This window comes from Peromyscus leucopus, chromosome 2 (genome assembly GCF_004664715.2).
Source record: "Peromyscus leucopus breed LL Stock chromosome 2, UCI_PerLeu_2.1, whole genome shotgun sequence".
NCBI lineage: Eukaryota > Metazoa > Chordata > Mammalia > Rodentia > Cricetidae > Peromyscus > Peromyscus leucopus.
The window spans coordinates 78,554,695-78,581,173 of NC_051064.1; the positions used below are offsets into that span (position 1 = coordinate 78,554,695).

General features: G+C 43.0%; 1 protein-coding gene and 1 pseudogene across 1 annotated transcript in view; one reads left to right on the forward strand and one right to left on the reverse strand.

Annotated features, from left to right (window-relative positions):
* The window catches only part of Cdk5rap2 (CDK5 regulatory subunit associated protein 2), a 186,428-nt gene extending 160,858 nt beyond the window's left edge, over positions 1-25,570 (reverse strand). Inside the window, 3 exon segments of the mRNA XM_028885700.2 lie at positions 13,100-13,167; positions 15,617-15,684; positions 25,323-25,570. Of these exon segments, the coding sequence (XP_028741533.1) occupies positions 13,100-13,167; positions 15,617-15,684; positions 25,323-25,378 (192 nt within the window). The 5' untranslated portion in view covers positions 25,379-25,570.
* LOC114704447 lies at positions 17,062-18,224 on the forward strand (annotated as a pseudogene).
* Positions 25,571-26,479: the final 909 nt, after the last annotated feature.

A 26,479-nucleotide genomic window follows, 5' to 3' on the forward strand; every position in this document is an offset into this window, starting at 1 on the left:
ATATGTATATGTTACATATGTGTGTGTATATATACATATATATAATTTGTTATTTATTTATTTATTTATTTATTTCCCAAAGGAAGAAAAACTGAATGCTATTGCTCTAACTTCAGGAATAAAGGAAGAATATGTACTCTCAGAATTGCTATTCATTTAAGGCACTCACATTAGAAAGAAAGAAACAGAGCTGAAAGAATCCACAAAAAGTTTCTAGTACCAAAAAGTAATTCTGGCAAGGTCATGCAAACACCCACTGTACTTCAATAGAGTAGCAACAAATGACCATAAACTGAACTTTTTAAGCAACAGCTGCGATAGCTCCAAAAATGAAACCCTTCAGTATAAGCCCAATAAGACACACAACTGTGTATTTAAAAATACAGAACATAGATGACACCCCTACAACCAATGTAAGTAAAGATTCTTAACAAATGCCTGGATTAGAAGACTCTGCTTACCAAAGTATCAATTCTCTTGAAATTTACTTAAAGATTTAACACAAATCCAATTAAAACACTAGCAGAGTTTTTTGTAAACACAGGCAAGCTGATTATAAAGTTTACTTGAAACAGTGAAGAGCCAGATAAATTGAAACCATCTAGAAAAAGGAGAATGTAATGTGGAGGCAGGAAATATTGAAAAATACCCTTCCACACACGGCCAGGAGAGTTCTGTCATCTGAGTGAAAGCAAGCAAAGGAAAAAGCAAGTAGAGAGCTGCTTCAGGAGCTAAGGGGTCTGCACCAAGGCTGAGAACCCGCACAGTAGAAGAAAAAATCGTCACGTTGTGCTCTGACCTCCACACATGCAGTGTGGTGCACACTGCCCATGCACACACGATACATAAATGAATGAATGAAAAGGAGAAAAAACAGTCTTCCGTTCAACAAATGATATTAGAACTGGGTATCCTTTTACGAAAAAACTCACCTTGACCTAAATTACATCTTAAACAGAAGTTGATTTAAATTAGCTCACAAATCTAAATGTGACCCATAAAACAATACGATTGTTTTAAAAATATATATATAAAAGAAAATTGTTGTGCTCTAGAACAAGGCAAACAGTTCTTTAGACATAACACTGAAGGCATGATCCATAACAGAAAAAAAAATCAATAAATTGGGCTTCATGAAAATTTAATGCTTGCTCTGAAAAACAGTGTTAAGAGAATGAAAAGACAAGCTGCACTCTGGAAGAAAATATTTGCATATCACATATCTACATAAGAATTATATCCAGAATACATAATACCTCTCCAAATATAACTGTAAGAAAACAACCAAAATCCCAATTTTTCTTGGAGGAAAAAAAAGGCAGAAGACTTGAGCAGAAAGTTCACAGCAGAAGATATGCAGATGGTAAATAGGCACCAAAAAAACCCAAAAACCAAAAAACATTTCAACATTCTTAGCTTTTAGGGAAATATAAAATAAAACTATAATGAGAAATACATCTATTATAAGAGCTAAAACTACTTTTTAATTGACAACAGCAAATGCAGAAGGAAATGAGAAGCAAGCAAAATTCTCGCTCTGTGGGATACAAAATGGAACAGCGACACCAATTAGCAGTTTGGCAGTTTCTGACCAAAACCTACACTTACCAATGATGCTACAATTTCACTCCTACTGACTAAAGAAATGGAAACCTATGCTAACACAGAAACTTGGACACAAAGGGCTGCTGCAGCTTTATTTTTAAGCATCAAAAGCTGGGAAGAAGTCAAAAGCCCTTCAAAACCCTAGTGGACAAAACAGTTACACTGATACTTTGAAAGAGCATCAGCAGCTATGGGATGCAGACGATGAATGAGTTTCAAGGACATACCACCAGAAGGAAGTCTGTCCCACACATTACATTAATACATGCTTCCATGTATGTGATATTCCAGGAAAAAGAAAATTATAGGGATGGAGAAAATAGACCACTAGTTGTCAGAAGTTTGTGGCAGAGAGAGGGTTTGACCACAAAGAGACAACACAAGGGAATTTTTGTTTCTATGGAACTGTTGTACATGCTGATTCTGGTAATGGTTGCAAAAGCCTAGAACTGCGCGCGGGCGCGCGCGCACACACACACACACACACACAGAAAAAAACCTATAATCATATATATTTTAGTTACTATTAGTTACAGGAATATACAAGTCAAAATTCATCCAATACTTAAAACTGGTAAAATTTATTTTATAGAAATTATACTTTAATGAAGTTAAATAGGATAGCCCTAGTCTACACAGTGAGTTCCAGGCCTGCCAGAGAAATGTTATAAAAAGAAAGAAAGGAGAGAGAGAGGGAGGAAAGGAAGGGAGGGAGGGAGGGAGGGAGGGAGGGAGGGAGGAAGGAAGGAAGGAAGGAAGGAAGGAAGGAAGGAAGGAAGAAAGGAAGGAAGGAAGGAAGAAAGGAAAGAAAAAGAAAGAAAGAAAGAAAGAAAGAAAGAAAAGAAAGAAAGAAAGAAAGAAAGAAAGAAGAGAAAGAAAGAAAGAAAGAAAGAAAGAAAGAAAGAAAGAAAGAAAGAAAGAAAGAAAGAAAGAAAGAAAGAAAGAAAGAAAGACAATTGACATAAGGCAGCTGAATAGGGTAAAAATAGGAATAGCCACACTTGGACACAGTCATTAGGCTTCCTTTTGGGAATTTTAAGATAATTAAGGTCGTACACTATTCTATTTTTAAAGATTTATTTTTGTGTTAGTGTCTGTGTATGTACATGTGTACGCATGTACATGGAGACCAGAAGAGGGCATCAGATATCCATTTCTACCACTCTCTGTCTATTCCTTTGAGACTGGGTCTTTCCTTTAACCTGAATTCATTGAACAGAAGCCAGAAAGCCCCAATAATGCTCCTGTCTCTGCTGACCTTGGAGCTGAGTTACAGGCATGTGCAAGACTCCTAGTCCCATAGGTGCTAGGACCCAGACTCTGGTCCTCATGACTGCCCGCAAATGTTTTTAACCACTGAACCATCTACATATCCCACATACACCATTCTTTTTAACAAATACAGTTTAGAACTGGATAAATGAAAAGCATATTCTGTGTTCAATATACTTTTTAAGCTTTATACCCTTGCCCTCTTGTTAATAATACTTAAGGCTTCAATTTTGTGGCTAACAGGAATAGCACAAGAAACAACTGGAAGGTTCATTAAAGCTCCTTTTAAATGTTTAAGAAAACAGCATGTAAAACATTCATTCAAACAAAACTCTACAGTGCCAGATGCTTCCTATAAAGAGAAACCTTATTCTATTACTCAGCTACCAATAAAATATTTATGGCAGTTGCTTAGAATGCTCACTTTGTACATAAAACTAAAATTCTTAACAACACTTGAAAGAATATTTGTCCTATTTATAAAGAATTGTTTTAAGCATAAGGTCAAGCAAATGTGCCTTCATAAGGTCAAGCAAATGTCAGAAAGACCCAAATGAAAAGAATTCGACAAAAACACTGTCTTTCCAGCCGTCTGGCCAGATGGCCAGTCAGTTCTCTGTCTAGCATCACTTGCCTCAAGTTTTCTCTGGCTGGACTGGTAACTCTTCTGGTGCCACCTCTGTTCTCTCCATCCTAGCAACACTGCACTGTCCCCTGGTCACTCACCTTTCAACCCTCCTTACCTCTGAGAGAAAACAGCTCCATCTCATGTGCGCTTGTCTGAAACACAAGAGAGAACTACAACACTAGCCAGATGCTTGGGTCAAGGAAAAAGAGCCTTGCTGTCTTCAGTCAGACAGATCTGCTCATGCCACTCTGCTGCATAAACCCTTCAAGGCTTTTGTTGTTGTTGTTGTTGTTATTTGTTTGTTTGTTTCTGTTTGCTTTTCCCATCACTCTTACATTCAAATATGTCCCAAAGTGCTGTATGATCTGGCTCCTGCCCACCATGCCAGACCCATCGGCGATCATCATCTCCCCTGTTCACAATGATCCAGCCTCACTAACTTCCTTTCTGGTCCTTGAGCCTCAGCACTCTTTCTGCTGTACCTTCTGGTACCTCTGTCTTATCCTATCCACCTGAGCTTCAGCATCATCGACAAACTGCAAGACCTCAAGTGGTACACATCTCCACCAGCCACCACGCCACCCTCTGCAACAGCTATGCCTTTTCATCTTACCGATTTACATGTTATTTTCTTTGTTATCATGTTCATTACATGAATTTAATCCATTTTTGTGGACTAGGTAGGACCTAACCATCAGTTTCTCAGATTTAAGCACTGTATTGAGAACAAGTAGACACTCAACCAACATTTAAGTGAATAAATAAATTAATAAACAAACACAGTCTAACTACTTTACTAGCTGCATAATCACAGTCAGGTTTATTCTGTCTGTCTGCCTCAGTTCTTCTACCTGTAGAAATGGGCTAGAATTAAATAAGTATTAAAACAAATGAGTCACAATATTTAGTATAGTGCCTACCACAGGCATAAGAGTTTAAATGACATCAGGACCTGGGAGATGGCTCAGTGAGTAAAATGCTTGCCACATAAGCTCAAAGACCTGACTTCAGCTCCCCAGAATCCATATAAACCCAGAAGCAGTAGCACCCATCTACATTGCTAGCACCCTTCTGGTGAGAAGGGGAACAGAGACAGGCGAATCCCAGGAAGCTCTCAGGTCAGCTAGTCTGACATAAACAGGGTGAAGAGGCAAGAATCAACACTTAGGTTGCCTCTGACTTTCACACACAGGCACAACTAAATGCCCAATCATAAATACACATATACACACAAACACACACTCAAACAAGCATACTTGCACATACATATTCACACTATCATACACAAGCATAGTATACACACACACACACACACACACTTTGCAGAAAAGAATTCAAACACAATAATGCTTTCCTTGTACACATGTTCCCCTCTACGAGAAACAAATTCAAGGGGGGAAAAAAAACATGATGTGGAAGAATTGAGAACTGCTTGCTATGTGAGAGGAATAAACAATCCCAAATATAAACCCACCAAATATGCCTTAGAAACATAGTGCTCAAAAGTAACCTAACACTGGGGCTGCATCTGCCTGCCACGCTCCAGCCCTCAAAAGCCTCCAGCCCACACTGCTGGGAACTGCAGTCATCTGAAATGAAAGGGTCCTATTTGCAAGATCTGCCTCTGGGTGACTCTGGTTCTCCTGCTCCCACTCTCCACCAAAAGCCTTGGCTGGCTGCAAGTTCCACCCAAAGGAGACGAAAAACAAAAGTCAACTGCACAAAAAAGAACTAGGCCTACCTCAGCAGAGCATAAGCAAAGTACCTCCCTCTGTTTCCTGGCTTGTCAGAGCTCCAAAGCCAAAGGCCTAGCATGTCATTCTTTCAGAGCAAGGGCTCTGGGGTGGCAGAAACCGACTCTGCTGCTGCTTCTGAGTCGTGTGACCTTGGGAAGATTATTTAACATCTTTGAGTCACTGTTGGCTCATCTCTAAAATGAGAATAAAATCAATTACCTTGAAGGGATGTTGTGACAACTAAATGAGCTAAGCACCTGGCAGAGCCTCGCACTTAGCAATCCGTAAACAGGGCAGAGCTTTTAAAAGGAGCCGTTTCTCACTGTAGCCCTCCACAAGCACAGCTTTGGGTTAACATTTTTTTACCCTCTTTGCATGTACAAAAATTCTTATCTCACCCAGACATAATGAAGCCCATGCACTCTTGCCTCCCAAACTTCATCTCTGGTGAGCAATACCGTGTATAAGAATACTCTACCAACAGCAGCCAAATGAGTTAGTGAAGTGAGGAGGACGCTTTGGAATTTGTTTCTGATGCCAATCCACTCCCCAGAGTCGTCAAACCATCAAGAACACTTTCCTAAGCAAATATCTATTGATTCACCAACAAAACTGCAGCAGTAATATCATGGATCCCAGCCAAGCATGGTAGCTCACACCAACAATCCTAGTACTCAGACATCTGAAGCTAAAGAATCGCAGCAAGTCAAAGGCTAGCCTGGGCAACATAGTGAGTGCAACAGCTATGTGACTAGAGAAAAAAAAACCTGTCTCAAAACAAAACAAAACAAACAAAAAAACTAAAGGCTGGAGAGATGGCTCAGTGGTTAAGGCCATGTACTGCTCTTCCAGAAGACCTGTGTTGGAGTCCCAGCACCCACATTAGACAGCATACAACTGCCAGTAACTCCAACTCCAGAGGAATTGCATACCTCTGGCCTCTCTGAGCATCTGCACACATATGCACATCCTCACATACACACATACACATATACACACATAATTTAAATAAAATTAAATCTAAAAAAGAAGCTGGTTTAAAAACAACTATATAACATATGGCACATAACCACCTCATCAGTCAGTTCTCTGCATATGCTTTTCAGTCTTTGCTCATAAATATACATTTACAGCATCACAACGTAGGTGAGTTTGTAGATCCCACTGCTTTCATGTAATATTACACCGTAGGTATGTTTTATGCTGTTACAGAGGTAAACATAATTATCACTTTATTTAAGATTATATATAGGTATTTTGCCTCCATGTGAGTCTATGCACTATGTGTGTGCTAATTATCACTTTAAAAGACTGCACTAGGATGGGGAAATAACTTAGTAAAGTGCTTGCTTGTTATGCAAACATAAAGATCCAAACCTGACCCCCAGGGAGGCAATGTAAGCCTGTAATCCTACACTACCGAGATAAAGACAGGAAAATTCCCGGCACTTCCTGGCTGAATCAGTAATTTCCAAGCTCAGTGAGAAACTTTTGTTTCAAAATACAAGGTGGAAAGAGATTGCAAAAGGCATTCAATGATGACCTCTGACCTTTACATACACATATACACATGAGCACACACTCTCATACACATAAACATGTGTGTGCACACACACACAAAGATAGCATAAAGTTTCGCTGACGAGTGAAAGTCAATTACTCAGCATTACTCTACTGAGCATTCATGGGTTTAGTACGCTGTGGTAAAAAGTGCACAGGCTTCACAACCTGAAAGATAAGGTCTAAACTCATACCAGGCTCACAGGCAGGTCATTTCATCTTTGCAACCGCCGCTTCCTCATTTGTGAAATAGACTCAAAACAAGCTTGCTCCAAAGAGTAAAAGAGATGACAAATGTAAAATATAATTTCCCTTGCTCCCAATTTTTCACAATTATACACAATGTGGCAAGAAATACCTTCATGAACAGAAATTTTTTTTTCTTTCCCTTCCAGTGGGTTGTTTAGGATAAATTTCCCCAAAATGGATTACTGGGCTCAAGAGTAATTTTATTTTTATGACTATCAAAATCTCTTTCCAAATGGCCTTCAAAAAGATTGTAAAAATTTAGACTGCCCAGCCAACCATCTGGCCAGGTTTTTGGAGGGCATGGCCAGGACACACAGAAGTATGGGAACTCAGAAGGCTCAATCTATGCCATGCCACTCCACAAATCCCTGTGCCCGACAATTAGCAGTCAAAAGCCCAACTTGACTCCTGGACAGTGCAAAGAGCCCATGTCATACAGGTAAGTCCACAAAGAATGGCTGTGACCTCCTTCTGTGCACTCTAGGCTTGGCTACTTCCACCTGTCTGTATCCCACCAGGTACTTGTGCCTCTGCCCTGCTCCCCACTCTCCCCACTCTTAGCCTCACCTCCTTTTCATTTCTGCTTTTTTTTTTCCTGTCACTCTGGTTCCACATGCCCCATCCTCATTATAATCTGTCTCTGTCTAGCTGTGCTATCTCCATTCATTTTATTAACAACTGCCATAGAATAACCTATTTGTTGAAGGCCCGATATGCCAGGCACTGTGTTCACCACAAGCTTATGAGATAAATATTATGTTTCCCATTTTACAGAGGAAGCAATCAAAGCCTAGTGGTTCAGTATGTCATGCAGTTCCTCATTCAATCAACATGTGCTTGTTAAAAGTCTACTATTTTATTAGGTTCAGTGTTGAGTACACGACAGAAAAGTGATACATGTTAGCATGTATACAAATACATACATAATGACAAACAGCTGTAAGAGCCTGACTGAAAAAGACAGGGTGCTGACTGATTGCTAGAAGACAAAATAATGAACTGGGACACAGCACTAGGGATAGCCTTTCTAAGCAGGTCAAATTAAAATTAAGACATGAAGGTCCAGACAACCAAGGAAAGGGAGACACAGTATCCCAGGCCAGGGTGGATCACCCGTGAAGGCCCTGACACAGGAAGAAGCTGGGTGTGGTGGAGAAGAGCAGTTTGTGTGATGGAGCACTTTGTGCCACAGAGACAGGAACATGTTGAGCACCAAGCAACAAGGAACTGCCCATCACATTGGGCAGGACCTTGTGGGCCATGGCAGGAACTTAGGAATTTTATTTCAAGGACAAGGAAACACAAAAGGACCAGCAGAAAACAGAAACTGATATGCAGAACTTGGGGCAGTGGCTAGAAACCATCAGCTTAGGGCAGACTTCAGCAGGCTGGACATGACGCTAGGTTCTTCCTATACTAAGACTCAAAAAATGCTATGTAACTATGAAATACCCAACTAGCTTCACTTTCACAGGAAGTTCTGGAAGCCACCTATAAAGGACCACTGGTCAGTAAGTTATCAAATGAGATCTAAAACCCAATTTTCATCACCTTAAAATCCATGCTGGGCACACATCACAGTGATTCTGAAAGCTGACAGAATGTAGACATGGGGTAGAGGACAAGGGGGCTGCTCTCCAGTGACAAACGACCTACAGCACAGGTATTACAGAACAAATTTCAAGATATGAACCTTGCTAATCAGATTAGACACTCAAATCTGAGCAACTGCCTCAGCTGAGGCCAAGCTTTTCAACAAGTAGGAAAAGGGCTTTGACCTAAGAACTCCAGAATCTCTAGTAGATCAGGTTGGGACATGATGCAGACCAGCTTTTCAGTCTCACCTACCCAGGTTTCTCCCAGTTCCTTGGAGAAGATACTAGTGGGAAGTCAATCCTACTCTAGGGTCTACTATTGGCCTACATGTGATTTTTATCTAAAGCTTGGGGCATCCAGAACTCCCATTTCCATCATTTATCCCCCAAAAAAGAAGTATGCAAATATAAAGACAATATGCACAAGGACAGTTACCACAGTCTCATATGTAACTTTGAGAAATGAGAAACCTGAAGGTCTAATAGGAGGCAATTAAGGTCCAACACATCCATTTGAACACTGGTCCCTCACTGATGCTTCCATGAGAACAAGTGAAACGGAAACTATTCATGCCACTCTCTGTCAAAAACCAGAGTTGAACTCTACTATTCACACCAGATATGGGGTCTTCCTCATTCATCCACAATCATTTTTTTAAGGGACAATGTGCCTAGTCCAGGTCCCAGCAGATAAACACAGGCCTTCACAAAAGGCTGACTTCACCAGGTCCCATTTGCTCCAAAGAACCTACTACACAACATCTAGAAAGCTCAAAATCAGGCTTCCAGTGAACTAAATAAGGCCTTCCATATGTACAGCTGACTTTATCATCAGTCAATACAGACAGTCAGTGACCAGGTACCAGTTTCAATACACAAAGGAAGGAGCCTAGTATTCACATTAGTGTTTGTACAACACTGTGAAACCCCAAGGAAGATCTTGTGCCATAAGGCTTGGGTTCAAAGGCTGAGTGAGTCCCTAGCCCTTTGGGCTTCCAGGCCTTGGCTTGTCAAATGACCAGAGCTCCTCTAGCTCTGCAGCTATGACCACACACTCTCTACACATCTCTCTTATGCTCTGACTCAGGTCTCTGCATCTCTGGCCTCTATGATAAGACCTCACTCTCCACAGCTTCCCTCTTCACCCCATGTTTTGATTCCACTCTCCATTATCTCTAATCTCATGATCTAACCTACTCTCCACATCTCTTGCCTCCATGCTTGGACTCCATCCTGCATTCATCTCTTTCGTGCCCTAGGGTCTGGCTCTGCTCTTTCTATACTAGACCCCTCAGGTCTCCTCTAGCCTTATCACCTTGCCACCAGCCTTGTCCTCCTCAAAACTCTACTCCTTACATTCACAGAGTTGGGTAATCTTTTGAAAGCAGAATTTCCAGTCATTTACTTCCCTTATCTATTACTGGTCCCCTTTCTCCTTCAAGGCAAAAGTCAGCAGTGCAGGAGTCCAGAACTGGACCTACTTCTAAGCTATATTTCCTTGAGATAGCGTCATTCTGAGCAAAATATTCTCACAGTTTCCTGGCTTTATTAACATGTTCTCTCAATACTACATGTGAATCTTTGTCTACATAGTATCTCCAAGCCCTCTTCCCTTGCCCAACCCCTGCCTGTCTGTGATATCCACAGGTGACCACACAGTACCCTCTGCTTGTGCACTCACTGCATCACCAAACTGTCTTCCTATCCATCTTTCCAATCAGACCATAACAGGGAAACTTACCTGGGCAGAACCCATTGAGGATTCCCCAACCCCTGACAGACAACCTGACTTGTCCTTATGAAACTGTTTATTGAACAGATAAACTCTTGAGCAAAACCACAAGCAGATCAATGTCTTCCTAAACTCTAGTTAAATGCAACTGCTGCTGATCACACAGTAGTCACCTGAAACTAGAAGGAGTTTCCTTTTTAATTCAAAATTATTCTGTCTCCCTCTAATATGCATGACGCTTTAAATCCCGCTTTAGATGCCAAGTTCTTTTCCTATAAGCATCTCCCAGAAAGCTCAGAGTACCACCACAGAGATTGAAGCTACAAAACGTAGCTCAGGTCAAATGAAAATTTTCAGTGACTTATAAAGACCTGAAAGGGAGACAGTGAGAACAGTGTGGTCATTTCAATTTCAGCTGCAGAATTTGCTCTCGAAAATGCTACAATAAAAAATATTAATGCCATAAAAACCTAACAGCAGCCAAAGGACCACAGTCATAAAGAAAAAACATAAATTCTAAAACATATTGGCATAGAAAGCTCTCCCTCACCTTCAAGAAAAATGAGATTTTGGCCATCAAAAACAGTCTGAGCAAGAGAAACTTCAATCACAAGGCAGAGCTGAGAAAAATGACAATAATAAGACAGTAAGGAGAAGGAGGGCCACCAGACACATGGGTGTACTCAATGATAGGACAGAGGCTTCATCCTCCTAACAGCCCACTGTAAAGGAGAGGAAATACAGGGAGGTCAAGCGGCTGGCCGAAAGTCAACAGCAAAAGGGGATCAACAGACAGTCTATGTGGAGAAGTTGTGGTCCTTAGTAAGGTCCTCTGAGAACACCTTTGCTACATTACATCCCCAAGCCTCAGCATCTCTTATGTATCTTAAATAGGGCAGGATTCAGTGTTCAGTATTCCTTTGGGTTCAAAAGGCAGATGCAAAGCCAAAATTATACAATGCTGCTAAATTTCCTCATCTGATAATGAAATTTAAAACTGTGTTCTTCAACAACAAATAATAACTCTTGATCTTGCAAAAATGCTTTAATATTAAAAGGACGTCTATGAAGAGATTCATACTGAAAGTGCCCAGCTCGGAGCCAGGGCCTAAACACCAGCTATTATTACTCTTATGATCAAATAAGAACAAGCATTTAACAGGAGAACATATTTTAATTATACATGATGTGGAACAATCAAATCTCATTCAGTTCAGGCCCCAGACCCCACAGCATAACAGCGCATGTACAGCTGAAATTATAACAACTCAAAGCTCAAAAATTACTTGTTTCCATTAGAGATCTGACAAGTCATTTCTTCAATTGGTCACTGGTGGTTTGCAGATAACTATTAGCAGTAATGAGTATTCTAAATTAAATCCAGAGACAGCACCACTCTGTTCTGCAAAGACAACTGGGGAGAGAGAGGCATAATTGTAGGCGTCCTTCTCTCTGTGTCCTCCATCTTCTCTCTGATAAATATCTCCTGTGTCTTGCATAGTATGGATTTCATTTGGTTACAAATGAAGAAGAGTTTAATTCTTCCCATGATAAATGAGAGTGTTGAGCAGGTAACTTGTTAAAGAGAATTGAAATTGGAAAAATAACCTTATTTTCCTGTTACTTGACAACAAGCCCCCTCTGCTAACAAATGAAAGGCACAATGTTGGAAGACACTGAGCATCAAAGCCAAATATGTCACCAGTAATCCATTCTCTGACAATTACAGCACAGCACTGGGTACAGGCTACCCACACTCCATTCCCCAGCCACGAAGTCTACAAAATGACAGGGAGGGACAATGCAGCAGAACAGTAATGCTTAAGTGAACTCAGGGGGTGGAGTTCTTGTTATATGGGCATCAGGACCTGAATTCAAATCCCTAGCACCCACTTAAAAAAAATGCAAACCTGGGCAGGGCCATGCATGCCTGCAAGCCCAGCACCGGAAGGGGCAGAGATGCTCTAAATTACTGCATTACCAATACTGACAAATCCTGGGATTTTGCTGGCCTGCCAGTCAGCCTGCCAGCCTAGCTGCAAAAGCTTCTGGTTCAGTGAGAGATCCTGTCTCAAGGAAATATGGCAGACAGTGACAGAAAAATAGCTGCCATCTTCCTCTGGCCTTTACACACACCCACAGACATACACATTAGCATATTCACATGCATGCACTACATACACACACAACATACATATACTACACCACACACTCAAAAAATAAATTAAAATAAATCTTAAAAGAATATTCATTTTCTAAAAAGTGAATTTGAATACCAGTTCTGCCTCTTATGAATTTATTATATGACCATAAATCAATCTCTCCAACTCTGAGAACTCCTTTGTAAAATGCGGCTAAAATACCTCGTGAGTTGTAGCAAGGACCAATGAGGGTTTATAAATCATGTACCTATGACATTGTCAGCTCCACTTCGCTGAACAGTATGGCAGCATTCTCATCTTCAAGACACCAGAAGCAAACCAATTTCCTGTGAGAACCTACCAGATCCTTTATGACAGACTGGTTGTGTGTACACGTTAATACCTCACAGATAAGGTCCCAGGCAATGAAAGCCCCACCACAGGGCATATATCACCCTCCCACCCCATCCTCTGACATTACTCAAACAGTTCTTAAGCAACAGTTCTCTCCTGCTCTGGCTACATGGTGGTAGCAGATATGAATTCTTAGAGCAGGAGGAGGATTTGGTATCTACACTTACATTTTCAAAGTCCTTCATGTTCCGGGCTCTGGTGGGAGAGACCTTTTCTTCTGACACGTTTGGGAGCACTATAGGAAGGCAAACAGACAAGGAAAATCGTTAGGGTATTTAGACTGCCTAGCATTCCTACTGGGGCTGAGAGCCCAGAAGAGAAAAGCAGAGTAGCTTCAGTGTACCTGCAGGCACTTCTTGCTTGTTGGCATTTACTGATTTGAGTCCAGAGAACACTAATGGCTACATTCTCAATACTGGCAAGTTACCTACACTGATCCCAATGTAGCCACATATGTCTAGGGATGAACCCAAAACTAAATGGGGGCATGTGACGAAGTAGACAGTCCTGACATGTACATCCTCCTCCTCACATGTCAGTAACAGAGACAGATCCGGACTGACTTGACAGCAGAGTTGGCAAACGTTCTTAAAACACCAATGACGACTGGGGCTTCGTAGCCATACACAAAGCCTAAAATCTGCCATGGCTCCTCAACCTCTAGCGCCACACAAGAACAGCCTCCTAAAGCAACTCATAAACACATAACCTTCTGTTCCAAGGAAAGTTTCCTTCCCAAAGAAGGCAACGGCAGGAAACTCCAACTCTGCTGAGGAGTGAATACAGGCCTGGCTGGGACCCAGTCTCTCCAGAGCTTCCTTAATTGATTAAAACATTTACCACTCACCTGCCCTGCACCAAGCACCAGCCTGAGCTCTGGAGAACAATAGTAAAGGAGACAGTGATTCTGCACCCAAGAGGTTCCCAGGCAAGTGGGCAAAACAGAGGAAAACAAACTATCATGACACTGGTTAGTGTGTCAGGAAGACTGAACAATCAATCCACTCTCTGACAAAGCTGCACTGAAAGGTTGCTTCCTGCCAGGGCTTTCTGGGTCTGCCTACAACAAGAAACAAATACAGCCATCCTGGAGGGTGGAAAAGAGACAAAACTGGGTGATCACATACTATGCTAAAGGGTGATTTGGGATAGAGAAATGTAAAGTGAGAAGGCTGGCCTTGTAGGTTCAGCTAACCACTGCACTGCTGTTTGGAGGACTGAGTGAGAGCAACATGAAGAGATTCAGGCTCCCTCTGGCTGCCTCTCTGGGAACAGACTGTAAGGGATCCAGGAGAGAAAGAACGGCAACATCTAGGGGACAACTGGGATAACCCAGGCCAGATTCCGGGACTCCGGCCAGGATGGAATGAGTGCAAACGGGTGAGGATGTATTTGATTCTGGATACTTGGAAAGAGGCCAACAGGAATAAGGAAAACAAATATAAATAATGCTCAGAGGAGAGAGGATGGTAAGTAACCAGGGAAAGCCAAAGAAGGTAGAGAGCTTTAAGCTGAGTTCTCAACACAGCAGGCAGAGGCAGGCAGAGAGAACAGAAGACCCCAGACCAGGCAAGTGTGGACAGAGATAATGTGCAGGGTCCTGTGTCCCTAACTAAGGGCACAGGGGTTTGTCTTCTGTCCTCAGTCGGTGCTCGGCCACGTGTGTTGGAGAAGCTGATCCCATCCTTCCCCTACCTCAGTCCCATGCCAACTCTCAGCTCCAGTGTCTTGGGCAACGCTCACCTGACTCCCTTCCTCCCCATCCTTGTCACAGCACCTAACACACCTCTGTTCCTAACCTCGATCGAATGATTTATCAGAATAACTTCTTGTCTATCTGTTCTCAGTCTGAAGGCAATGATATTCCAAGCTGAATCCCAATGCTTGGCCAGAGTCTCCCAAGAAGGGAAGTACATCCTGGGCTGATTTGAGGGCAGGCCTCACAACTTTCTGCTCATCAAATTTTTGTTTCAAGTAAAAGTTAACATGTCCTAAAGGAAAACCTAGGGATGGCCTATTATGTTATATCATTTCCTAGAAATAAACCTTCTCATTCTCATTCTGTCTGCTCCAAAAGCTTCTTTTTGTACATATCTCCTGACTTTAGAGAAGAGAAAACAAGCACAAGTCAAAATAAAGGCACATTATTAGCACTACCCACACAGACACTTGGGATGGCACACACTTCTTCTAGAATGAAAATGATGAAGAATGCAAGACCCAACTAAAGTCTCCCATAATCTAGCTTAAACATAACATGCTACCAATTTATTGAGCAGCACCCCCTATATTCTGAGCAGCTACTTCCTGAGATTAGACCCCAGCCTGCAGCCTGCTAGAAAGTCCTGGTACAATGAAATCCAAACAGCAACTCTCTTGGGCCTTAAGCATTCAGCAGTAGAAACCAACAGAACCGAGTGTCAGAGCTGGTACCAATTCAATGTCCAGCCTCCACATAGCTGTTTATTAGCAGGAAGTAAACTCAAGTCTAAGGACATGGACTCTTCTAGTCCATGTTTATGAAGAAAGTTAAAAGCAAATCAGCACATGGGTACAAGATGCTGAGTGCCACTGTGGACCAGGTCAGGTGGGCTCTGGGCCCCAGAGCAATAGATGCTAAGTCCAGGCCTCAGATGCTCATGGTTTTAGCCTACTCCTGATTTTTTCTTGGTTTGCATGCTTACCTCCATTTCCCAAGCCAGCAGTGTCACTGATGCCATCCAGATCACTTGGCAGAATAGGGTGAAGGCCACTAGGAGAGAGCACAGTGGGATGAGAGATGATCTAGCACTTGATCAAAAGAAACCTGTAAGACAGCATGGACCTCATGTAACAGTCATTGGGCCATGGCCAAGAAGGACACAGTGCTGAGTTGCCCAGGGAGTAGTAAGCAGTGAACCTGAAGAACTCAGGCTTTAGAGCTGAGAGCCCTGCTCTGAGTTCCAGTTCTCATAGCTGAGTGACATTCAGGGTGGACAGTCATTTAGCTATTTAACCTATAAGTATGTACTAAGTGGAGGCACTATGCCAGTTAAAAGTCGCTTGGGTTTTTTATTTTATCTGCTAGACATCATCAACTGGTCATCACAATCAAAAGTTAAACTTCTAGAAATTAGGCGCTATGGTGGTTTGAATGAGAATTACCCCAGTAGGCTCATATATCTGAATACTTGGTCCCCAGTCAATGGAACTGCTTGGGAAGGATTAGGAGGTGTGGCCTTATTGAAGGTATGTCACTTGGGGAAGGCTATGGGGCTTCAAAAGCCCATTCCACTCCCAGTTTCCCTCTCTCAGCCCAGTGATTGCTGTCTCACGACATATGCCCTCAGATACTGCTCCAGTGCCTTGCTTGCCTGCCACCATGCTTCCCACTGTGACGGTCACAGATCTAACCTTCTAAAACTGTAAGTCCCAAATAAACTTTTTTTTTCTGTAAGCTGCCTTGATCATGGTGTCTTATCACAGCAACAGAAAAGTTTATTAATACAGGCACAAATTCAGACTTTAAGGAACATCAAATAAAAATGCAGAAGTCATTGATCTAAGACACTGTCATTGTCATATTGTCTAATGAAGTTCAGTGAGGCTTTGGGAACAGTGATAGAAATCTAAACTACAGCAGACACGCCCCTGCAGTCTGTTCTAAGTCCTGTTTGCACCTCTCCCAGTCTCACGGATTTTCCACTCCAAAAGGAGAACACCAGCTATTTCACAGAGCAACAGGCTTGGTAAAAAGTAAACAAGACACGTGGTGCCCAACAAGATGCCTGGCAGATTATGCTGCTTCACCAACAAGAGCAGAATATCCCTGTCACCCTCACACATTCAGTGCTTTGCAATTTATAAAATATTTACACTTGTTCCAACTACCCATTCCCTGAAGGCGCATGCATTTTCTAAAGGAAGGCCCTGAAGCAAAGTGAAGAATCAAGTCTAGAATCCAGGCCTTTTATGTCTGTGCTGTCAACTTGACACAGGCTAGAGTTACCAGAAACGAGGGAACCTCAATTGAGAAGATCCAACCGTAAGGCACTTTCTTAATTAGTGATCAATGGGGGAGGGCCCAGTCCAATGTGGGTGGTACCATCCCTGGGCTGGTGGTCCCAGGTACTATAAGAAAGCAGGCTGAGAGATTCTAAGGATCATGTCTGCAAGTCAGGATTCTCGAGTCATCGAGAGTAACTGGAATGAGATTGTGGATAGCTTCGATGACATGAATCTCTCATAATCCCTCCTCCGTGGTATTTATGCCTATGGTTTTGAGAAGCCCTCTGCCATCCAGCATCGAGCCATTCTTTCTTGTATCAAGGGTTATGATGTGATTGCCCAAGCCCAGTCTGGGACTGGGAAGACAGCTACGTTTGCCATATCTATCCTGCAGCAGATTGAGTTAGATCTAAATACCACTCAGGCTTTAGTTCTGGCACCCACTCAGGAGCTGGCGCAGCAGATACAAAAAGTGGTCATGGCTTTAGGAGACTACATGGGTGCCTCTTGTCATGCCTGTATTGGGGACACCAATGTTTGTGCTGAGGTGCAGAAGCTGCAAATGGAAGCTCCCCATATCATCGTGGGCACCCCTGGCCGGGTGTTTGATATGCTTAACCGGAGATACCTGTGCCCCAAATACATCAAGATGTTTGTACTGGATGAAGCAGACGAAATGTTAAGCCGTGGGTTCAAGGACCAGATCTATGATATATTCCAAAAGTTCAACAGTAACACACAGGTAGTTTTGTTGTCTGCTACAATGCCCTCTGATGTCCTTGAAGTGACCAAGAAGTTAATGAGAGACCCCACTCGGATCCTTGTGAAGAAGGAAGAATTCACCCTGGAGGGAGTGGAAGCTTGACACATTGTGTGACTTGTATGAAACCCTGACTATCACCCAGGCAGTAATCTTTATCAATACCAGAAGGAAGGTGGATTGGCTCACTGAGAAAATGCATGCCCAGGATTTCACTGTTTCTGCCATACATGGAGATATGGACCAAAAGGAATGAGATGTGATCATGAGGGAGTTCCGGTCTGGTTCTAGCAGAGTATTAATTACCACTGACCTGTTGGCCAGAGGCATTGATGTACAGCAGGTCTCCCTAGTCATCAATTACGACCTTCCCACCAAAAGGGAAAACTACATTCACAGAATTAGTCGTGGTGGTCACTTTGGCCATAAAGGTGTGGCTATTAACATGGTGACAGAAGAAGACAAAAGGACTCTTCGAGACATTGAGACATTCTACAACACCTCCATTGAATGTTGCTGACCTCATTTGAGGGGCTGTCCTGCTACCTGGCCCCAGCCAGGGTTCAGTCCTGGGGGGCTGAGGAACAGCTGGAGTGGGGAGGGAAGGGAGCCAAAGGATGGACATCTTGTTTTTGGTTTTTTTGTTTTTGGTTGTTTTCTCTCTCTCTTCTCTCTCTCTCTCTCTCTCTCTCTCTCTCTCTCTCTCTCTCTCTCTCTCTCTCTCTCTGAATAAATGTCACTTTTTGAGGCAAAAAGACAAAAAAAAAATTAATAAAATAAAATAAAAAGCAGGCTCAGGAAGCCATGAGGAACAAGCCAGTAAGCAGCACTTCTCCAAGGCTTCTACATCAGCTCCCACCTCCAGTTTCCCGTCCTATGCAAGTTCCTGCCCTGACTCCCCTCAGTGATGGACTATTACTTGAAAGTATAAGTGAAATAAGCCCTCCCCAACCCCCAAGTTGCTTTGGTCATGGTGTTCCATCACAGCAAAAGTTACTCTGACTAAGACAATGTCTAACACCTCCCTAATACAACATAAAAAGAAGATTTAAAGGAAGCACTACATGACTCCAGGGCAAACCTGTTTTCCTGTCTCTAACTCCATGAACATGTCCCATCTCAGACAATTCCTGATCAACAAACTTTGAACCGAAACAAGAGCTTCAAGATCAGACCAAGAAAAAACCTGGAAAAACAAAAATCCAACACCAAGAAAATGAGCACTTAAAGAAGGTCAGCTATAAAAATAACTGGGGAAACCTAAGTAGAACATGACTTCAATCATGACAAATCATATGTAAAGTCATTCTACATCTTTTTTAGAAAGGTGGTGAGCTACAAACACTTAACACCAAGAAAATATTCCGAAGAAACAAAAGTATCACTCACAGGGAAATAAGGTGTTTCCCTTCATCTTAATTTTCTACTTCTTCCAATAAGCATCACTAAAAGGACAAAGTCCATTTTCTAAACTGAATTTTAAAAAATAAAATCGAGGGGGCTGGAGAGATGGCTCAGCAGTTGAGAGCACTGACTGCTCTTCCAGAGGTCCTGAGTTCAATTCCCAGCAACCACATGGTGGCTCACAACCATCTGAAATGAGATTTGGCGCCCTCTTCTGGCCTGCAAGCATGCATGTAGGCAGAACACTGTATATATAATAAATAAATAAATCTTTAAAAAAAAATACAAAAACTAAAATTGAGTTCAGCCACCACCTTTTGAATGGGTGCTACTTTTTAAATGTTGTTTGTTCGTTCTTTCCTTTCTTTTTCTTTCTCTTTCTTTCTTCCTTTTTTTCTTCCTTTCCTTCCTTCCTTCTTCCTTCCTCCCTTCCTTCCTTCCTTTTTTTCTTTCTTTCTTTCTTTCTTCTTTGTAAATGAAAACACAGGTCTCCAAAAGTAAAGGTAGAAGCCTACACTGGCATGATTTCACTTCCCACACTTTGCACATCCTTACTACTCTGGTCTCCCAATGCCAGGGGTAGGGATGATGCAGAATGAATGAGAAGAGGAACGGTCTTCTGGTCCTCAGCACAGGCCATGGCCACTATTCTTTACTGAATGAATGGGCAAACATTCATAAAATGCTGAGCACCTACCATGTGCCAAGAGAGGTGGGCCTTGGACACCAGGGGGAAGGGCACTTCTCTACCTCATCCTCCTGTCTTATTTTATTGCCTCTCTAGAGAAGCCATCTCTTTCTGTGCTTCTATTTGCCAGAAATAATTATCCTTTTGCACTAGAAGACCCAAAGGGGACTAAGCTCTTCACTGGCAGTGCCATCAGAGCTGGGGCAGAACTGGACACCACCCTGAAAATACAATTGCATGAACAAATTCACTATTGTTTGTCTCTGAACTTTCTTTTTCACTGTATGACATGAATTTTAATTAGAGAAGTAATGCATAAAGATAAAAATCAGATATACCTAAAGCTCTTTCTCACAAGAGATTCCCAACCCAGGTACTTAAGAGGAAAGCACTGACTTCAGAAACAAGGTGCCTGCTGGCCTTCTCCTGGGCATTTGTATGCAGAGAATCATAGATTTATTTTCTGGTTTAAAAGAAGATAAATGCAAGCTGGAGAGATGGCTCAGTGGGCAAAGTGTTCACCGTACAAGCATAAACAGCTCAGTTTGGATACCAGGAACCCATGTAAAAGCCAGGTGTAACGGCACATACCTGTAACCCCATCACTGGTAGGGGTGGTGCTAAAATGTGCAAATGGGGGCTTGCTGGTCAGTCGGTCTAGCCAAAATATGCAAGCTCCAGGTTCAATGAGCAACTCTGTCTCAAAAACCAAGGTGGTAAGCAATAGGTAGAGAAAGATGCATGAAGGGACACAAAAGGATAGACACACACACACACACACACACACACACACACACACTGCAATCACAGTGTGTGTGATACTCTACACCACCCTTCTTTTAGCTACAGATTCATCCTAAAGTTTTGGTGACTATACACATGGGTCTGTGTCCACATTTGTAACCCTACCAAGCATTCTGCAGCAGTAATTTTCAAACTTTACTGGCAATGATCCATAAAAGAATTCCTTAAGCCGGGCAGTAGTAGTGGTGGTGGTGGTGGCGGTGGCGGTGGCACACGCCTTTAATCCCAGCACTCAGGAGGCAGAGGCAGGCGGATCTTTGTGAGTTCGAGGTCAGCCTGGGCTACCAAGTGAGTTCCAGGAAAGGTGCAAAGCTACACAGAGAAACCCTGTCTCCAAAAACCAAAAAAAAAAAAAAAAAAGAATTCCTTAACGCCTGAAACTGTCTGTGTTCTGTCCTACTTTTAAAAAATCTGGCTGTAACCTAGGAAGCTGACTTTTAAGAGCCAGCAGTGGGTTGCAAACAGTTTGAAAGACGCTTTTGAAAGGATGTATATTTACCCAATCCCCTGCTAACAGGAATTCAACTTGTTTCCAAGCAGTTCTTTTAAAAACCATGCTGTATGAATATCTGTACACTGGTCCCATTGTGTACATGTATGAGGATGCCTCTAGAGCAGATATGAAGAAGTGAAATTGCCAGGCTGAAATAATTCACATTTTTTAAACTGACATGTCAACAAAGAAAACATACAAATGGTTAAGAAGCACATGAAAAGATATATATGTGTGTGTGTGTGTGTGTGTGTGTGTGTGTGTGTGTGTGTGTGTATGTGTGTGTGTGTGTGTGTATACTATCATCAGGCATTAAACGATCAATTCTACAGTGACGTATCATATCACACCTTCAATGATTGCTCAAGTCAAAAAGACAATGAAAAGTGCTAGTGAAGTACAAAAGCCCAGAACCTGCAAGACGTTGCTAGTGAGAGAGACAAACGGTGCCACATCTTTGGAACTGTGTTCCATAGTCCTTCAAATAACAAGCACAGAGTTCCCATACAGCCTGGCAGTTCTACTTCTGGGTGGAATCCAACATCAGTGAAAACTCACATTCACATAAAACTCATATCCAAATAAAGGTTCATAACAGTATTCTTAATGGACAAAAAAAAAATCCATTGACATGAACAAAACACGGTACATAGGTATAACAAAACTATTATTTGACACAAAAGGGAAAAGAGTAGTGATGCATGCTGCAATGTGGATCTCACATGTAAGGTACCTTCTATGTAAAAAGACAATACTATGAGTAAAAATATTGATTGTGGGCAAAGGGGCCTGATGTGGAAACAAGGTGACAACAGAAAAATGAGGAAGGATTGCCAAGGGACACGGGTTTCTTTTCCAATAATGAAAATGTGCTATACTTGGATTATGGTGATGTTGGCACATCATTTACATTCTGTAGTTTACTTTAAATGGGGAAGCTTTACTTCTTCATGTATGTGCACCTGTTCATGTTTGGGGCACACGGCAGTGTGGGTGGTGCATGCACAAGAGTGTGCAGACCTATCTGGAGGTGAGAGGCTAACCTGGAGCCCATTCCTCAGGAGCCATCTGCCTTGGCTGTTTTGTTTTGTTTGAAACTGGGGCTTTTTTCTTGGGCCTAGGGTTTGCAGATTAGGCTAACCTGGCTAATTTACCATGCCTAGGGATCCTCTGATCTCAGCCTCTCTAGTACACATCACCATGCCAAGCATTTTATATATGGGTTCTGAGGATCAAACTCAGATTCTTTACTAACTGAGGAACCACTGTTCTCCTCAAGCCTCATGGCCCAAGAATACCCTGGATCTAAGCTAGACCTCATCTGATTTCACCCTCACGTCCTCTTTTCAGAGCCCTCCTCCTGGCACCCATGACCATGGTACAAATCAAATTGTGCATATGGCTAAACATTTCCTCCAGTCTGCTCCTAACACGGCGGCAAGCACTTAATGGACATGTGCTAGAGCAACCCATGATTCAACAAGCTCGCGCTCAGGCCCCAGGACACTCCCAGCTGAGCACAGACAGACTCTTGGCATGTAAACAAAGAGATGAACTGAGGGCTGCAGTGTTGAGGATCCTGTATAGCCAACAGTGTGCATGGTGGTATGAGTTAAGAACACACGCTGAGTTCACATCTTCTCCAGCATGTGCCAGGTGCTTCATATGTGCACTCTTTCTTACTTCATCTGCACAGCCACCAGTAAGTTTATCAACAAAGGGAAACTGAGGCTTGGAAGGGAAGTGACTTATTCAAAGCAGCATAACTAGTAAGTGGCTGAAAGAGGGTTTATACTGTCATCTGTGCTGTCATACTGACTGCCAAGCACAGGATTTTTCTACATTAAAAAAAAAAAAAAAATGTAGAAGTCTTAACTGGACCAGGGTCCCTGGGTCCAAATTACACGGGGATAATAAAGCTGTTTGAATCATGAACAAGGATTAGGTTCGGAGCAAATAGTGTACCCTGACCTAATGAAACAAAAGTTCACAGACAAACTGGGCTCAGTTTAGGCTGTGAATGTGGGGCTTGCAAATTACCAAGAGAAGGGTGCTCAGAAAGCAACATATTAAAATGGAAAGGTATGATTCTATCACAGGAACTTTTTTCTCCTGTTGTGGTCACCTAATGGAGACCCAACCCTCCCACAATATTTCTGATACTCTTGAAGGGCCAGTGAGTGCAGTGCCAGAAGATCTGCAAGGGCCCCTGAATACTCAGTTTGGTTAATTCAGACTAAGCCACAAGGCAGACAGGCTTTGGAGTCAGGAAGCTTGGATTTAAGTCCTGATTCATCGTGGACTTTTCATGTGACCCCAGACCATTCATTTCAACTCTCTGAGCTTCAGAGGTCCCACAGGTAATGGGGGGACAAAAGCAGCCCCTCAGAGAATCATTTTTCACTCAGTGATTTAATAAATGCCACTCTGCTCCTATTGTGTATCCGACACGAGGCCAGGAAGTGGAGTAATAAAGATGAACAAAGTAGGTCTCCATCTCATCTGGTGACCGTATGTTAACAGCCAACACCCGTACTGTCCAATACACAAACCATTAACTATAACTTGAAATGCAGTTTGTCCAAACTGAGAAGGAACTTAAATGTAAAAAGTCATACCATCTGTAAATGATTGCAAAGTATAAAATACCTCATCAACAAGTTTTCCTATAGATTTTGCTAAAATTACATAGAGAAATATTAAGCTAAATAAAGTGTGTTATTAATTCACCTGCTTCCAATGGTGCCACTGCTCTGTGATTAAGCACTTGCTCAGCAAGTGTGTGGCCCTGAGTTCAACCTCCAGCACCACAAACAAAGGAATTTCACTTTTTTTTTTCTTTTTTTAATTGTGACTACCAGAAAGTTTTTGTTATTGTTGCTGTTGTTTTGGCTTTTTGGAATAGGGTTTCTCTGTGTAGCCCTCGATATCCTGGAACTCGCTCTGTAAACCAGGCTGGCCTTGAACTCTGAGATCCACCTGCCTTTGCCTCCCGAGTGCTGGAAATAAAGGTGAACACCATCACACCTGGCTTATAAGGCAGTTTTTAATTAAATACACACCACAGGTCGTATTTCTATTAAACAGTGCTCATGACTGTTGACACGGTTCGGACAGTGACAGGCAAGGGTACCTGGAACAGTACAGATAGCCCAGGCAAAGGTGGGAATATCAGTGAGTGTTTCCTATCAGTGGTACAGGGATGTTAATAAGATAAAAGGTGAAGGAAGGGCAAATGAGCAAGAAATAACAAAGCAAGATCGTGCCTGACACAGAGTTTGGCAGTCAGGCATAGGGCAAAGAGCTTGGGGAAGAGACAGGGTTGGGAACCAGAGGGAGAGGGGAGGCTAGAAAGGTAGATGCAGCAGGCTATGAAGAAAGTTGGAAGCCACATTACAGAACTTCATCCTGAAGCTGGCAATCGCCTAGAGGGCCTAGAGTGGGTTAAGAGGTGAAATTACCAGAAACGAATGTAGCATCTGTCCTGTCAGGGCTGGGAGAGAAGGAAAGGAGTGTATTAGCAGATCCACTGAGTTAGACCCTGGGCTAGTTTAGTTCTCATGCCAACAAACCATTCCAAACGTCCAAGTAATCTAATTCCTGGTCCCAAAGGCTTTGGAAAGAAGACACAACTTGTAGCAGTGGTAGTGATGGTAACACAGATCATCCTTTTCAACACTGTCGTGTGTCAGCTCTACACTTGCCAAGAGAACTGCTGGCCAGCCATTGTTTCTTTTCATTCTTATCTAATAATGTGAGTGCATTACCATTAGCCCGTTTTACAGAGCAGAAGTCAATTTATAGGCTGGACTTGAATCCAATTCTGTCCATCTCCAGCCAAGGCTCTTAATTCCTGCACTGATGCCTCTGTCCTGGGTGGCTACTGTGTGACCCCATAAGCAAAGTCTAAAATAATAACTACACTCCCCATAATGAATGCAAACCCCCAAACAAGAATGAATCACCAAGTGCCCTAGGGTCCCGGTCCCAACCAGCCCCTACTAATAGAAAATCCCAATTAGTCCCACCTCTTCCCACTCTTTCAAAAAGTCCCTTACCTATCCTACACATTCTCTCAAAGTATGTTCCAGAATCCCATAAACGAATGTGAAGCTGGCTGGACACCCCCAGGTCCCAACACACACGGGTAGCAGCCGGGACCATTCTCAATTAAACCGAAGGCCTCAGGAGAGAGAACCACCACCAACAGAAGCCCCAGCCCAGTTACCGCGAACCCCAAGGCCGGGGGCACACCTGCAGCTGCTGAGGCTCCCAGGCAGGGTGACGTCCAATTCCATCCCCGAGTCCATGAGGAACACAGAGATGGTGGCACCGGTGTCTGCGGCGGCGGCGGTGGCGGCGCCACTGGTTCCCCAAGCTGTCGCGACGCGCTGGGCTCCCCAGGTCCCGCCCCTTCGAACCCAGCTCTTGTTCTCAGTCTAGCGGCGCCGCTGGAATTCAAACCGCAGCCGCCGCCATCTTTCTCTAGCCTCTTCCTACGGAAACAAGGCGGGGTCAGCAGGCGCGAGCGGTGAAGCCGCCCTGCACAGGCCTGGAACCGGGCAGGGAAAACCGGGCAGGCAAAGGGTGAGTGCGCGCCATCTTAACTCAGGGCAGAAACTCCTCTTTTGAACCCGTTATACTAAGAAGAGAGCGGCTAGCCTCCATTTTTTGTGTGTGAGGGCACTCGGGCCGAAGCCAAGACAGGGACCATATTTGTTGAGGGTGAAAGTCCGCCCTAGTCAGTTAATTTAAGCGGGAGGTGGGACAGCTCATAGTTTCTAATTCTTTTTGCTGTTTTATAATCATGACGCCACACTCGCGCCTTGGTTCTTTTACCCTAAAGTCTTCTGCCTTATGTGAAAACTCAGATAATTGAGTTCTGCCTCGATTTAGAAAAATGCCACCTGTGGAGCGCTGGTATAAACAATAATTTACACTTTGAGTTTGAAGCCTCATACCTATAAAGGGGTCAGCCATACTTCAGTGAATTGTGTTATTATTAGGACTCATGCACCAACAATCAGTAAACTGAGACTCAGAGAGAAGAAATGACTTGTCCAAAGTAATATACAAGTTTACTATCCACTAAAATCAGATCCTTAGCTCCTGGCATCAAGATCTGCGTTCTCTGGAACCATGTTTTAACCTTGTACAGAATGAAGATATTCTGAGACGAGCCACTCTGTGTCCTCCCAGATATGGTCCTGACAAAATTGGAATTTCAGCTACTCCTCCCTTGGAGCCCCTCCCACTCTCAGGAGTTTCTCCTCACTTTTCCTTAATAAATCTATGCAGCAGTGAGAGGAATGGGAGGGGAGGGGAGGGGAGGGGGCGAAGAGGGGGCGGGGGAAAGAGGGGGGGGAAGAGGGAGGGGGAGAGAGGGAGGGGGAGAGAGAGGGAGGGAAAGG